Source organism: Caretta caretta, chromosome 1 (genome assembly GCF_965140235.1).
Source record: "Caretta caretta isolate rCarCar2 chromosome 1, rCarCar1.hap1, whole genome shotgun sequence".
NCBI classification, from domain to species: Eukaryota; Metazoa; Chordata; order Testudines; family Cheloniidae; genus Caretta; species Caretta caretta.
The window spans coordinates 44,592,933-44,609,758 of record NC_134206.1 but is presented as its reverse complement, the minus strand read 5'-3'; the positions used below and the strand labels follow the sequence as shown (position 1 = coordinate 44,609,758).

Here is a 16,826-nt window from a genome sequence, read left to right as displayed (position 1 = left end):
GTGAATTTTGCTGTCATCATGTGCACATATTAGGAATTGAGTCATCCAAACCAGGTATTCCTCTGAATACCTCCATCTCAGCCAGGACTAGCTCTTCTTGAGCATCTTCAGTAATGATTGTGTAATACACCTCGTTGGGTAGGTGGCCTAGTGAGTAGCACACCTAGTGCCACCTCCCAGTGGGAAAGTCTTTCAGTCCAGTCTCTCTTCTTACCAGATGGGGAATGAAGTGGGGATGAGACTTAAGTCCCTCCTTCACCAGGGCCAGTTGGTAGGGGAGCCTGGGCCCTCCCGCTCTACTGGGCTCTGACCCAGGGCCCTAATAAGGTCAACAATGTCTGGCACCCTAGAGTCCCCTCTCAGTTACCCTCCCTGGGTCACTTCCTACCATCTGCTTCTCTCCCCCGGCTCAAAGTCCAATATAAGGTAAAAAAAAAGATAACTAAACGTTCAGACCCGACCGCGCTCAGCATGCAGTCTTCTTCCTCTCAGCAGGCTCCTCTGGTGCTCTTGTCCAGGAGTCCTCCCAGTAGGTCTGTCTTCCTCCCCAGCCTTCTGCCTTCTGAGCTGAGTTGGTCTCTTCTCCAGTTGGAGCATTCTATGCAGGTGTGGAGGGGTGGGGCTACCTGGACCCAGTATTGTCCTTTAACCCCTTCAAGCCCAGCATGGGGTTTATGCACCCCATCACAGATGGGTAGTAACGGGAAATGGGTTAACACAATAGCTGATTTTAATGAGGTGAAGTGAGCTGTAGCTCACGAAAGCTCATGCTCAAATAAATTGGTTAGTCTCTAAGGTGCCGCAAGTACTCCTTTTCTTTTTCCATATTTTTGAGAGCTGCTCTGCCACCTAATTCTTGAGGTCCTTCAGAACTCTGTACTGATTCTATCTGGCCCCTGTGACATTTTATTTCTCCTTTTTTGACATATAAGCAAGGGCAGCTTTATTGTGAGTTCACGGGTTCAGTTGCACCCACAGAAATCATGAAGCTAAGGGTGCAAAAACTTATGCCCATTTCTTATTGCTTCTCTATTTCCTTTTTATTTTTTTTATTTTTTAATTTTTTTTGGACGGATGCCTTTTCAGCTCAAATAACTTCTTCAACCTTGCCATTTAACCAGTGGATTTTTTCTTGCATTCTTGCTTCCTCTTTTTTCACAAGCATATATGTCATCTGTGACTCATGCAATGACTTTGTTAGACTTACACGCATTATCGTGGGACAATTTAAAAAGATATAGCATGGTGGAACAGTATTTTTAAAAATTGAAATTGTTCTATCACGGTGCACAAATACCTTAACAGAGTTAACTGTGTGAGTCACAGACGGCATACATACACCCAAAGAAAAAGGAAATAAGAAGACGAAAGCCCCACTAAATGACAAGATTACAAAACTTATATATGTTGTGTGTCTCACACTTTTGCACACACATATATAATGTAATTTTCATTATAGGCCTGTAGAATCACTTGTTATTAAGGTTGCCCAATCCTACCTATGATAAGACCCGGTTTTCAGTTGCTTATAACTTTGCCAAACTTTAACCACTTGGGCTAAAAAAATGTCCATGCCAGGTGTGGATTTTACCTTCCTGAGAGATGTAGTTATGCTGATGTAAGTTTCTAGTGTAGACCAGCCCTAAGCCTTTGAAAAGTCAGTTTGCATAAATTCAGAGATTTGCTACAGCTTTGGAGCTAATTCCCCAAAGATTCCATCCACAATGGATATGGTGCAGCCCAGGGATAAGCAGGACTTTACCTGCAGTTGCAGCTCTGGGCACCTATGGCTGGGCCAGGGTCAGGCAGGCACATGAACTGAGGGTGGGAAGCTGCTCTCTAGTCTTCCTAATGTCATCCATAATGTCATCATTGGGGGAGGGATAGCTCAGTGGTTTGAGCATTGGCCTGCTAAACCCAGGGTTGTGAGTTCAATCCTTGAGGGGGCCATTTAGGGATCTGGGATAAAAATGGAAGATTGGTCCTGCTTTGAGCAGGGGGTTGGACTAGATGACCTTCTGAGGTCCCTTCCAACCCTGATATTCTATGATTCTATGATTCTATGTCCCCTTTCTGACCCCAGGCAGTGTGGTGGAGGAAGCTGCCTGAATGGAAGGCAAAGGGGCAAGAATTGGTTCTGGGGGCAAATAGGTTGAGACAAGGAACCTGCCATGGGAGACTGGACTGGGAACAAGTGGGGCTGTGGGAAGAAGTTGGGGGAGGGAACAACAACTGATCTGTTGAGTGGTTGAGGTGAGGGGGAAGAACTGTGATTGTCTGGGCAAAGTCTTTGACAAGGAGCCTGGATGGGAAAGGCGGGGACTGAGATTGGACAAGGAGTCTAGGGATGGAGATTGGGACTGGGAGTCAGAAGGGATAGGGAACATGGGGATGTGGAGTGTATCCAGAGACTGGAGGAATGAGCGACAGAGCAGATGAGGAACTGGGAGGGAAGGAGGGACTGGCTAAGCAAAGAGACTAGGGTTCAAGAGCTAGAGGGTGGGGATAGGAACTGGGAATGGCTGGACAAGAAGACTGGGATTGAGAAATCCAGGGGGCGAGGCAAGGATTTACTGGGCAAAGACGACTTGGTTTGGGACGAGGAACCTGAGGAACGGAGACTGAGGCTGGGTAGTGAGGGAGAATGGGACTGAGATGAGGAGCTAGAAGTGGGGAAGACAGGGCTGGGACATGGCCAGTTTGGAAGGGATGCGACAGAAAGGGTCAAGATTGTGGGGCACAGGTAGGAGAACCTGTGCCCACTAGAGCTCACTCCCCTCCAGAGCCGGGAATGCAACCCAGCATTCCTGAGTCTCACCATTCCTCTGCTGTCAACAAATATCTGTGAAACCCACTGGCAAAATGTGTGTGTCTCACCTCTAATTAGTGCTTGTCCACACAGAGGATGACAATTTCTGCTGTCAGCTACTCCATTAGCTCAAGTGGCAGAGAGCTGTGCTATGGATGTAAAAGTTTCAACCCTGCTGGTGACCCATGTGGGTGTCAATATGATGTCATATGATGGAGTTCGTTTTTTCAGTTGGTTTTTTTAAACATAGAAAATTATATACAAAAATCAGTTAAAAGAACATTTATCAAAGTTGCAAAGTCAAACACTTAAAACTTAGGAAATACCACAATTAAGGTTGCCTGTGCAACCTTAATTGAGAGCCATGTGTGTATGCATTATGATATAATCTTCAATTACATGATCATATACAGTTTCTTCCACAGGATACCTGCCTCATTCAGTGCATAGAACAGACCTGCTCTGAGGATGAATCAGGGTTGTGTACCGAAGGAGTCTGTTGTCAGGCCATTGCTTAATTTTTTGCACCCGTTGGGAGATGTATAGTGAATGAGCCAGGGGATTACAGAAAGAGAAGGCAGTTGAATGCTGCCCTGGTGCATTGGATTCTAGTTCCTATGTGATGCTAATCAAGTCACTTAAACTGAATTTTTCAGAGTAGTCAATGAGGGTACGTCTACACAGCCGGCAGCAGGCCATGGCAGCAAATCTCCGAGTCTGGGCTGACAGACTCAGGCTTGTGGGGCTCACACGACCGTGCTAAAAAGAGCTGTGTGGCCAGCGCTTTTAACTTGCAGCTTATGCTCTAGGCTTCAGAGCCCAAGCTCCAGCCTGAGTTGCAACATCCACACAGCTATTTGTAGCCAGGGCCGGCTCCAGGCCCCAGCGTTCCCAGCAGGTGCTTGGGGCGGCAGTTAGAAAGGGGCGGCAGTTCCTCTGGCCGCAGCGGCAATTCGGCAGCAGCTTCTTCCTTTTGCTGTCTGCGACGGCAGTTTTTTTCACTGTAGAGCCGGCCCTGTTTCTAGCGTGGTGACTATTTTTAGGAAATCTTTCGACCCAGGCTTAGAGGCTCACTGCTGAGGGTTGTGTAGGCAAACCCTAATTGTGTGTTTCTCATTTTCTAGGTGCCTGACTTGAGATCTTGGGGTCTGATTGGCAAAAGTGCTGATTACACAAAGCTGCAATTGGAGGCAGTGGGAGCTGTGCTTGTGCATATAAAGTGCTATATGATGCTAAACGCTCTGAAAAATCAGATCCTAGGTATCACACCCAAAATTAGTGGATACTTTTGACCTGAATCTCTCTTTGCCTCAGTTCCCCATCTGTAAAACAGAGCAAATAAATACCTCCGTGTCTCAGAGGTGTTCTTAAAATAAATGGTGAAACACTCATTTACTATAACGATGAGCACCATAGAAAAGCCCAGGAGGAAATTCATTTGTCTTCAGAGCAGGGTTTGAATAGTTTGCAGTAACTAAGAAGTAGGGCCACACGTTGAACAATGTGGGGGGAAGATAGCTGCTCATTAAGTGAACACTGTCCATCCTGAGGCAGGGGTCCTGTGAAAAAATGATATGTGACTGAAGACAGTTTGATAATGCATATGAACAATTGGGGCTGAAATAAAGTTGCACAGGGAACCTTTATTCTGGCATTTCTTAACATCTGAATGCTTGGCTTTTCAACCTTAATGTTCTTTTATTGTAGTTTTTCCTGTGTAGTGTATATATAAATACCATATTGATTTCTACTGGGGAAAGTCTTCTGTGGAATATATCATTCAGTCCTGTGTATCTTATTTCCAGAAAGATATAGACAAACTGGAGAGAGTTCAGAGAAGAGCAAAAAAAAAAAAAATAAAAAAAAAAAATTAATTGTCTGAGGGATTGACATATGAGGAAAGATTAAAGGAACTATGAGTTAAATCCTGGCCCCATTGAAGTCAGTAGGAATTTTGCCATTGACTTCAATGGAGCCAGGATTTCACCCTAAATCTCTGCATCTTGGCTAAGTCATGACTACAAGAGTGTATACACTAACGAGGGAGAGGAATTTTTCAGCATGATACAAAGGGGAACTACTTGAAGTAATGGTATGAAATTAGAGAAAGAAGATTGTAGGAGAAACGTCCTGCAGTGAGACATATTAGATGGTGGAGTAAATACTCTAAGGTCTTGTCTACACTTACCACGGCGCAGCTACGCCAGTGTGGCTGCACTGCTTTAGCACTTAGTGAAGAAGCTGCTACCTATGCTGATGGGAGAGCTTCTCCTATTGGCGCAGGTACTCCATCTCCCCAAGAGGTGGTAGCTATGTCGATGAGAAAAGTCCTCCCGTCGATGTAGCGCTGTCTACACCAGGGGTTAGGTTGGTATAACTACATCACTCAGGGGTGTGGATTTTCCACAGCCCTGAGTGATGTAGTTAGACTGACATAGATTCCTTGTGTAGACCAAGCCTCAGGGAAGTGGTGGTGGCCCTTTCCTTGAGATCTTTCAGAGCAGCTAAAATACCACGTAAGAACAATACAGAATAGGTAGGGGGATGAATTATGGATGATGTTTTCCATCTTTGTCTATAACTTTCCATGGTCACATGACCTTTTAGGCTGGAATTCAGATGGCTCTGGAGATTGGAGTTGAAAATGTCACCTGCCAATTTTAAGCCAGTGGAATATGTCTGGTTTGAACAGATAAGGGCAATTGGCCAAAGTGCTGCATCTCTTGAGTCACTTCTTCCTTAGCTCTTTGCCACCATGCCAGCAGAGCCAAACTGACTGTACCAACACAGTCCTCAGGAAGGGCCTATCCAGCTCAGCCCTCGAGAGCTTCAACTATATGAAAACGCTAGTTTTTGTGCTGTGTGACAAGCTTGTCTTCACCTCCAGGTGTATAATCATGGTAGATTGACCCCTTCACAACTTCATGCCAATAAGAGGGAGCAGGAGTTGGTCTTGCTTCATGCCATTGAGACCCATCAAAGGATGTTACAGGAACTATGTGTGTGCCAGCTTCTACTTCACTGCCCTTCATGCTGTGACAGAATATTCTAATGTTGCACTGCCCTCTAATCAGATACAAGAAGGGAAAGTCTACAGTAGAAATAAACAACTGGTTATTAGTAAGAAATTTAAAAAACCCTCTCATTCCCAGTGCCATGGTAGAGGAGGCCAATTTTTCCATGACCATCAAGAAAAAGTGCCTGCACTGTATGCAAGTGCAACAGCTTGCTTATGAAAAACCATTCAGTTATCTGAGCAGGCAGGCATATGTGCCTGTTGTACTTGTATAGCACCTAGGCCAGTGGAGTCCTGGACCAGAGAAGAGCCTTGGGTGCTACCGCAATACATATAGTAAATAGTAATATAATAAAAGGAGCAGCTGTCCTTCTCACTGTCTGTCTGTTTTGCATTGCAAATGTGGATTTTTAAAAATATATATATTTTAGGTGTATTTTTAGAGGCTTCTTTGAAAACACAGCCTATGAGTTTGAAACAAATGGAACACCATCTCTCCAGATCTTGAATTATTTTCTTGGTAAGGCTGATGAGCAATGCGCGCATCTCAATCCTGACCCTGAAATACCAAACAGTTTTAGGACGTTCGGTGGAAGACAGAACAGAATTGGAACTAAATTTCCTAATTTGGATTTCTATCCCACAGCAAACATCTGTTGTTCTATGGAACTTGTGCCCATATGTTTACTTGTCTCACATGCTTATGAATTTGCCACCCTGTCATATAGGACAAGCAAGTACAATTTATCTACTTAATACAAAATATCTGCTTAATCCTAAAGTTCTTCAGGCCTTCTTATCAGACGAAGAGAAGCTGAGCTTCACTCTGTCTGGTCTCGTGAATGGACAGGCTGTCATGCACATATTATACATACATAGTCCTGGTATTACCTTGTTGCCAAAGTCTGCAAACATCATCCTTACCAAAAAGTCCTCAAAGAAAGCTACAGTTAGCCTGTATAAAGCACCACTCACACTTGCCTTTCTTTGTTTGCAGGTTTACAAATCTTTACCAACAGCCATTAGCTTTTTTTCCTTTAGGAATTACCTATTTTAGTAACATGCTGGTTTCTTGTTGAAGCAGATACTTTCTTAGCATCCTCAAATTAGCTCTGACTTTAAGGCCTTTAGCTGTTTGAACAAAAGTGACCTATGAGCCATTATGTACACAGATCTGCAGGTAGACTGTTAGTAATTTTCTGAGTGGCCTTTTGCCAAAATTCTGGAACTCTGTGACTGAACTTGCATTACTTTAGCAAAGTTTCAGACACTCAGTAATTTTCATTATTTAGCTTTAAAATTGGCTTCAGTTAGTCTAAGTGAAATTTCAGATGCAGTCTGCATGACTCATATAGTTATTGTTTGCTTACTGGAATTGTGTAAGATCTCAGTGTACCTGTAGAATTCAAAGGCAGTAAAATGGATTAAACAGGATTTTCTGAAGTGGTAGTATTTCTAGTAGAAATACGGTGGGTGGCTTAATATCTAAATATTTTTAAGAGTCATTTACCACTGCTTCTGGTGTGAATCTTCTGTAAAATCAGTTTGTTGATCTCAGCTTGCTCCTCAAAGGACAATAATCAACAACCACAAAAGCACTTTCTTTTCATTTGCCAAAGCTAGTAAAATGCAACAATGGATGTCAGTACAGACTTTTCAGAATAGTGTCTATGTTAATTGGTGAAGTATTATGATTTACATAGGCTTGTTCTCTGACTGACTGAATCGTATCTGGCCTGACAGAGAGGGACATTGTTTTCCACTAATTCATATCTTTTTGAAATTTGTACACAGGATCAAAATAAAGCAAATATTGGGATGCAGAGGGATACCTTTTAAATACTGTGCCTTTAAATGATCACTATAATTAGTCTAATGTTTAGCAGTAACATTTTGTGTGCAGTTTGAATCATATTTGTAAAACTTGTTTTAAATTACATTTTAAAGTTCCCTTATAAGCACAAAGGTTTACAATCACTGTGCATAACTTCTGGCACCCTCTTCTAGCTTTAATTTAATGGTTAACTTCAGGTAAATAAAAGTCCCAGAGGTGCCTGTCTCAGCCACTTTATGGACTTAGTTAAATTTTTGGATTAAGGATCTAGACCCCAATTTACAAGTGTGGATTGACATTTTATACCTCGCTTTGATCCAGAAGTTGATCTCATTTTACGAAACTGGAGTGTCTGAACTTTTAGTTTTAATTTGCCATATTAGCACTGCCAGAAGTAACTATATTAACCACTTGTATAGAATATATAGTTATAAACGTCAGTTAGCAACTTTAAGTGCCAATTACTATACTTTTAACACACTGATGTTATATTTTAAGATGTTAAAGGTCTGAAATTGTGCATAATATATAAGTATCTTATAAAATGGTGATAGGTTTGTGTTTTGCGCCCTCTTTCTGAGCCCTATCCTGTTTCTGTTTATCTCAATGATGAAACTTCAGTTGACTTCACTGGTTGCAGGATTGGGCCCTCTTGACTCCATAATTGCCAAGACATATAGCAGAACTGCTTAACGTTTTCTCCAGAACTTCTTCATCTTGCTCCAGCTGTCAAATGGCGTCTTGCTTGATTTGAAAGATGTAAAATAAAACAGCGAGCAGCAGTTTCAAAATTACTGCTCACTGTTGCAGCTGTTGTTCAAATCAAAAACTACTAGAAAATCCTTTTGAATTAGTTATACTGAATTTGTAACAGTCTACTGCATAAAGCTGCAGCCTTTCCCTGGGGAAAGAATAAGCCTGACATGGAGGGAAATGATTAAAGTTGTAATATCCCATTTTTTTCAGTGAAAATAAAAATGTAGCTCTTCAGTCTGGAGCTAATTTAAGAATCCCAATTTCCCCCCCCCCTTAAATTCAGCATATGGGACTTCCCTCCCCCCGCCCGAATGGAAGTAGTAGGCTGGAATTACACTGGAGCCAAAAGAATCCTTATGTGTTTTTTCTTGTGAAGTCTGTTTTTTGTTTGTCATTACCCACTGTAAGGTTTAATTACTCTTTCTGATAGTGAGACTCTTTGGGTGGAATAGCATAGAAAATCATGGACTGTGCAGCTTTCCTATTGTGAACCCTGTTTTACTAGCTATGCTTCATCATTTTCTCAAAAGAGGCATACAATCTCACAGCTGGCCCCCATCCTCTTTTATTTGTAGAAAGTAATCCTTATCTAGTCGACACAAATGTATTCATTGCAAAATATTGCCCAAAATATTATTGCAAAGCTATATTATTTTGGGCCATAATTATACTTAACGTAAGTTGTGAAGAGCATCAGGCAGAAACATCCTTGACAATAATAATTACAATTTTCAAAATTCTTCTTTATTTACTGTCCTAAATGTTGTGCAGTACAGCTGTATGCTGTTAAACAGCTGCTATTTTCCACCCAAGAGGAGGCTGCATTTCAGTTGTAGGTTAAAGTGATTCTTTCATATGTCAGTCCTCAATAATACCTATACAATATACTAGCACCATGAAAAATCTTGTAGTTTGACTAAATGACTTACATTGCTGTGAATAGAACAGGAGTACTTGTGGCACCTTAGAGACTAACAAATTTATTAGAGCATAAGCTTTCGTGGGCTACAGCCCACTTCATCAGATGCATAGAATAGAACATTATATACACACAAAAAGAAAAGGAGTACTTGTGGCACCTTAGAGACTAACCAATAGTCTCTAAGGTGCCACAGGTTTCAGAGGAACAGCCGTGTTAGTCTGTATTCACAAAAAGAAAAGGAGTACTTGTGGCACCTTAGAGACTAACCAATTTATTTGAGCATGAGCTTTTGTGAGCTACAGCTCACTTCATCAGATGTATACCGTGGAAACTGCAGCAGACTTTATATACACACAGAGAATATGAAACAATACCTCCTCCCACCCCACTGTCCTGCTGGTAATAGCTTATCTAAAGTGATCAACAGGTGGGCCATTTCATTTGCAAATTGGATACTATTAATTTAGGCTTAAATAGAGACTGGGAGTGGCTAAGTCATTATGCAAGGTAGCCTGTTTCCTCTTGTTTTTTCCTACCCCCCCCCCAGATGTTCTGGTTTAACTTGGATTTAAACTTGGAGAGTGGTCAGTTTAGATGAGCTATTACCAGCAGGAGAGTGAGTTTGTGTGTGTATGGGGGTGGGGGGGATGTGAGAAAACCTGGATCTATGCAGGAAATAGCCCGACTTGATTATGTAAAGAGTTGTCACTTTGGATGGGCTAGCACCAGCAGGAGAGTGAATTTGTGTGGGGGGGTGGAGGGTGAGAAAACCTGGATTTGTGCTGGAAATGGCCCACCTGTTGATCACTTTAGATAAGCTATTACCAGCAGGACAGTGGGGTGGGAGGAGGTATTGTTTCATATTCTCTGTGTGTATATAAAGTCTGCTGCAGTTTCCACGGTATACATCTGATGAAGTGAGCTGTAGCTCACGAAAGCTCATGCTCAAATAAATTGGTTAGTCTCTAAGGTGCCACAAGTACTCCTTTTCTTTTTCCTAAGGTGCCACAAGTACTCCTTTTCTTTTTGCGAATACAGACTAACACGGCTGTTACTCTGAAACCTGTCTATATATATATACACACACACACACACACACACATACAGATAAGTTGGAAGTTACCATTCAAACTGTGAGAGGCTAATTAGTTAAGATGAGTTATTATCAGCAGGAGAAAAAAACTTTTGTAGTGATAATCAAGATGGCCCATTTGGACAGTTGACAAGAAGGTGTAAGGGTACTTAACTTAAGGAAATAGATTGCTGTTAATGTGTGTCTCTGTATGCCACCCCTACAAAAACAAACAAAAAACCATTCCATTATTCATATTGCTAATCAGTTACTCACAATGGACTACTCCTGTGAGTAACTGTTCACTGTGGAGCATAATCTGGCCCTTAGAGATCCTCAAATAAAAGGTGCTATATCAAAAGTGAAATTAAAATATTTGTAATCTTTACAAGGAAACACTTGTTTTTATCTTTTACAGGGTACTCCTGCAGGCTTGTTTCTCAGAATATGTCTCTCATCCTAGTGAATGAAGATTCTTTGGATGTAAGTAATTCTTTCCTTGGAAGTTCTTGGTTCAATCCTTTATTTGGGTTGCATTTGTTTTATTTTCTCATTCTGCTTCAGGAATAGTTTAAAATCAGAGCTCATTTTAGAAAGCTACCAATCAACAACTTTCAGCTATGTGAAAAAGGGCTGGGGTGTACTAAGCTGTGTTTCTGTGGTCTTTCATCATAGAGCTGTAGAATTATTTCACTAAACTATCAACACATGGAGCTCATGATCATTGGCTCATTACGTCAGTAGTTTTGCTTTTTACTTTGATACTGACTGCATTGGTCTAGGTTGGATATTAGGAAACGCTATTTCACTAGGAGGATGGTGAAGCACTGGAATGGGTTACTCTTGTAGTAGCCAGGCAAGGTACTAACAAACTTCAACAGGACTTTATTTTTAAAGTGGAAACCTCTTTTCCAAGCTGCTGCTGCCGCCTCAGTAGCTCTCCCTCAGCCTCTTCAACTCCTTCCCCCTCCTTCCTGTTTCCTGTCCTTTCAGACTCCCAACAGCCAGTGTTCCCAATTCTAATAATTACATACAACATCTAAACACCACATTCCCTCTCTCTTAAGAAACTCTCCCAGTTACAATAAACATTTTGTTCTTGTGGTTAGAACAACATAGGAAACAAGGCACTATACTGTTGACAGAAATATTACACTAAAAACACTATAGATACTACATAACATAGTCTCTAGTCCAGACAGGTGGTCGTCTGGGTCTGATAGGCCATCTCTCAAGCCCCGGTTCCAGTGCAATATCTTGTTGTGTTGATACTATGGTGAAGTCATCCGATGCAGACTGGGTATTGGCATAATCTCCTCTTGGTCCATAGGCAGGTGCAAGATAAGAAGCATTCCATACCCGCCCATCAGAAAGTTGATAGGTGTAAGGTCCCTTCTTCTCTATGATTTTAAGAGGAGCAGTGAATTTATGGTCCCCTTTGCGTAAAATTCCAGGTTTTCGTATTCTAACGAAGGAACCACACTGAAACTTTGGTTCCTTAGCACCCCGCCACTTGCCTGTGAAAGCCTTAGACTTTGCTTGGTTCTGTTCAACTGTTTTTCTCTTGTAATTGTCTGCAGCGATAGTGAATTTTTCTGCAAAGGAGTCACAGCCTGGATTGTGCCTCCTGTATCCAGGCTCATTATTTTGGCTTCAGCTGTAGCTGACTCAATCTGGGTAGCAATGGTTATTGCTTTTTCTAGTGTAAGTTGTGGTTCTAGAAGTAAACTTTCTCTTACATGAAGCATGGTAGTTTTCTCAATGAACTGGTCTCTAATCAGCTCATCTGCCATATTCCCAAAGTCACAAGTTATGATCAGACTCCTCAGGGAAGCAATATACTGCATTATAGTCTCCCGTGGTTTCTGCTCACGCTGGTGAAATCTGTAGCGATTAGCTATTACATTCACTTTTGGCACAAAAAAGTTCTTTAATGCAGTGAGTGCAGTCTCATATTTATCGTCTGCAAGGGGAAAAGTGTAAAATATACGCTGCCCTTCTGCTTCAAGGCAGTGGATTAGCAGAGCATGCTTTCTTACTTCAGAAATCTCTGTAGCACTGATTGCAAGCAGATTAGTCTCAAACATATGGATCCAGGCAGTAAAAGCAATTGGAGGCTCACCTGGGCTTTACAGAAAAGGTGCAGGTGGGTTCAGAGGCAAAAGATCCCATCCTCATGGCCAAAATGTTGTAGCAACCAGGCAAGATACTAACAAACTTCAACAGGACTTTATTTTTTAAAGTGGAAACCTCTTTACCAAGCTGCTGCTGCCCCCTCAGTAGCTCTCCCTTAGCCTCTTCAACTCCTCCCCCATCCTTCCTGTTTCCTGTCCTTTCAGACTCCCAACAGCCAGTGCTCCCAATTCTAATAATTACAAGCAACATCAAAACACCACAGTTACCTAGGGAGGTTTTTAAGGCCTGGCTTGACAAAGCCCTGGCTGGGATGATTTAGTTGGGATTGGTCCTGCTTTGAGCAGGGGATTAGACTAGATGACCTCCTGAGGTCTCTTCCAACCCTAATCTTCTATGGTTCTGTGATTTAACAGATCAGTAGGAACAGGGCTGGGCTTTAATTAACGTTTATTGTGCACACCTCAATTCCACTAGGAGGCTTTCTGCTAAGGGAAAACAAGTTAACCAAGGTGTTTCTTGTTCTCATAAAGCTGTATCTGACGTTAATGTTTTGGGCAACATTTAAGATGGTTGCAAATAGGCTGGGGAAATACACATATGTAAATTCACTGTGCAGTGCATATCATTTTGAGATGTAAGCAACATTAAAAGAGCATTGTAGTTGTTCATGTCCTCAGTCCTTGGCCCATGCATAGTGAATGGAATTTTCCTCCAGTAGTACCGAAATAATTAGTTATGTGCTGAGGTGATCCACAGATCTTGTCTCCTTCTGACATGCTGACACCTGTGCTTTCTCTCCAATTCTACAAGCAGCTCACGTGTGGCTTGAACATCAGCAGTGGTTCTTGATATTGCCAAACAGCTCATGAGAGCGCCTCCAAAAGAAGCCAGCTGGGAGAGATGTACAGATCTCTAATAGAGACTATGTCTACACTTATGGTGGCGTGCAGAGTACATACACTGCATGCCTCTCAGCCTGGGTGTGAATAATAGTGTAGAAGGAGAGGCACTGTTTAGGTGTGTAAAGACACTACAGAGCCTTAGGGTATGTACCCTACATGTCTCTCTACACAACGAAGCATAGCCTACTCTGCTATTTTTAGCAGTTTAATGACCTGCCAGCAGCTAAAGTCTTTCCCTGCAGCCTCCCCCGCACCCAAGCCTTTCACTGCTGCACGTTGCTACACTGTAGTATGGATGCAGCCTGTTTTTCACTATGGTGTAAAGCTACATGTATCCTACATCATGGGCAGTGGGTGAAGCTTCCCCTTGGGGAGGCTAGCCTCTTGCCGTGCCTTTTCCAGCCAAGGCCCCGCCCATGCCCACTGCTCTCATCCCCCTCCCCAGCCCCTGCTGGGGTGAGGTGGGGTTGAGAGTTCAGTTGGGGCCACAAGGGGGAGGCTGAGAGCTCAGCCCTGGCCAGGGTTGAGCTCTCAGCCCCAGCTGGGACCGTGGCGGAGCTCTTGGCCCTGGTCAGAGCTCCGAGCCCAGAGCATCTTCCTCCACCCACTCCCGGCTGGGTGCCACAGTGGTGGAGCTCCAAGCCTTGAGCCCCCCTTCCCCCCCGTTCTGCCCCTTCCCCTGTGGCTCCCCAGCTTCCGCAGCTGGGGAGAGGTGCCCCCAGCCCAGCCCAACCCAGCCCTGCTGGAGCTGTCGCAGGCGGGGAGGGGCGCCTCTCCCCCGGCTCTGAGCTGTTCTGGATAGAGAGGGCTCGGGGGAGTCGTCTCTCCCTGCCGCAGCTCCTGGGCAGCCTGCACCCCAAACCCCTCTTCCTTGGCCCCACACCAGAGCCTTCACTCCCAGCTGGAGTTACCTCACCCCTTGTACCCCAACCCTCTGCCCCATCCCTGAGCCCCCTTCTGCACCCCAAAACCTCATCCCCAGCCACACCACAGAGTCCGCACCTCCAGCCAGAGCCCTCACCCACCCACACCCCAACCCTCTGTCCTAGCCCTGAGCCCCCTCCCACATTCCAAATCCCTCAGCCCCACCCCCGCCACACATCATCTCCATATTGGTGCACATAACAAAATTCATTCTGCACATGGATGTAAAAAAATTAGTGGGAACACTGCAGGACACACCAACTCAAAGCAGCACCAGCCCTTGCCATAACAACAGATGTGAAACCTGCAGACATATCTCCACTGCTATGATTATCTATACCCCCCAAAACACACCTTTCAAGATGAATGGTTCCTACACATGCCTATCACAACATGGGGTTACCTCATCCAGTGCATTAACTGCCCCAATAACTATGTGGGTGAAACCAGACAATTACTATGCTCTTGAATGAACTCACACAGAAAAATTATAAAAGACAAAAACACCATCTCACCCATGGGCGAACACTTTTCACAAACTAATCATGCCTTATCTGACCTTTCTGTCCTTGTCCTCAAAGGAAACCTGAACAACACTTTCAACAGATGTGCCTGGAGCTTAAATTCATAACTCTGCTAGACACCAAAATCATGGACTTAATAAAGACATTGAATTTATGGTTCATTACAACAATCTATAACCCACTAACCCTCCTTTGTCCTATGACAGTCAAGGTGTTAACTGCCCACTTCACCTTCAATGGTCTCTTGCAACATGTGTGAACTCCTTATCTATCCCGCCTTGTATTTAGCTGTGACACTTTGAGTACCTTTCCCAGACTTGAAGAAGAGCTCCATGTAGCTCAAAAGCTTTGTCTCTTTCACCAAAAGAAGTTGATCCAGTAAAAGATATTACCTCACCCACCTTGTCCTGTTTCAGAGTAGCAGCTGTGTTAGTCTGTATCCACAAAAAGAAAAGGAGTACTTGTGGCACCTTAGAGACTCAGAAAGTGAGCTGTAGCTCATGAAAGCTTATGCTCAAATAAATCTGTTAGTTTCTAAGGTGCCACAAGTACTCCTCCACCTTGTCCTGTAAATTAAATAGTTTCAATGCTTTGTCCTCACTAAAACATAAACGTAATGATAATTAAAGCCCTCTGTCCCAAGCCTTCTAGCAACTCTTCATCATCAGCTTTATTGAAGAGCAGTCTCTGTTCATTTTTTAAAAATGGCTGTGACAATGCTGTAAACAGCTTGAAAGACTTGAACTTGTTGAAAAAGTTTCAGACTTCTTTTAACATCTCCTTCAATGTGTCTCAAAATCAACAATTTAAAGAAATGGCTGAAACACTTCATCCTGGAAGGATAGACTGATTTAAACTTATGGTCCCACTGCTGAATGCTGCAAGTGAAGAAATGTGCGGGAGGAGGAAGAATTAAAAGAATCAACATTAATGCAGAATGGTTGGTCAGGCATGAGACTGTTACCAAATAATGGCTATAAGGATCTGTATAGGGAACAATGCATTCCTTCTTATTGATATTTATTCTGTGTCTGAAAAGAAAAATGCAGACTCTCTTGTGTACAGGTTGTTGAAAATGTGGTTCAAGAATGCAGAGAAAGGTATGGCAGAGGTTTTCCCCATTTGCTTAGACAATGGAAAATAAAATAAAAAATGTGGGAACTTCTTGGGCACACATTCTTGTAAATTTCTGGGATGAAATCCTGGCTCCATTGAAGTCGGTGGGACTTGTGCCATGGACTTCAGTGGAGCCAGGATTGCACCCCTGATATGGGTGTTCAGCACTATTTATTTAAGCCATGAAAAGGAAGTATCGACTAACAGTTGTAACACCAATTTTGGAAGCTGAAAGAAATTTCTGAAAAAAGGAGGATTGATATCCCATCTTCTCGAAACAATCAGGGGCACTCTCAGGAAAATTGTGACTCTGCATTTGCATCCCACTACCCATAAAATGTTACATTTACACTATGCACAAGGAGGATTTAGATCAAAACATCTCACACATTTTACATAAATAGAGACTCTTTCGGAAAGGCACTAAAATTACAAAAGCAGTTGAAGGAGATTTCAAAGGAATTTGACAGATTACAGGCTGATGCCACTGCTTCAGCCGTCTCTGTGGAATGCTGGCTTGATGTAATTAACAACATGAACTGGAGCCACATGAGGACAACATTAAAAAAAAAAAGTATTCAGAAAGGGTATGGAACTTTCCTGTTACTTAACCAACATGACTGATACGAAATACAAAGGTCATACGTCTGGCCCACAGTAGAAAAGAAGAGGCTGAAATCTGGCTAATGAAATGTGTTGAGTTCCCCTCCATCTCTTTTACCATGTAAAACTGAAGATATAGACCTCTATCCCAAATCTGTGTTTGTCAAGGAGGTTATATCACAGTTTCTTGCTTTAAAATAGTAGTAAAAGTT

General features: G+C 42.9%; 1 protein-coding gene across 5 annotated transcripts in view; it reads left to right on the top strand.

The window, feature by feature from the left end:
* Window positions 1–16,826, top strand: part of ATP8A2 (ATPase phospholipid transporting 8A2) — a 663,684-nt gene that overhangs the window by 194,091 nt on the left and 452,767 nt on the right. For all 5 annotated transcript variants that reach the window (XM_048846098.2, XM_048846107.2, XM_048846083.2 and 2 more), the window contains exon 24: window positions 10,828–10,892. In XM_048846098.2, the coding sequence (XP_048702055.1) occupies window positions 10,828–10,892 (65 nt within the window). The remainder of the gene's footprint in view (window positions 1–10,827; window positions 10,893–16,826) is intronic.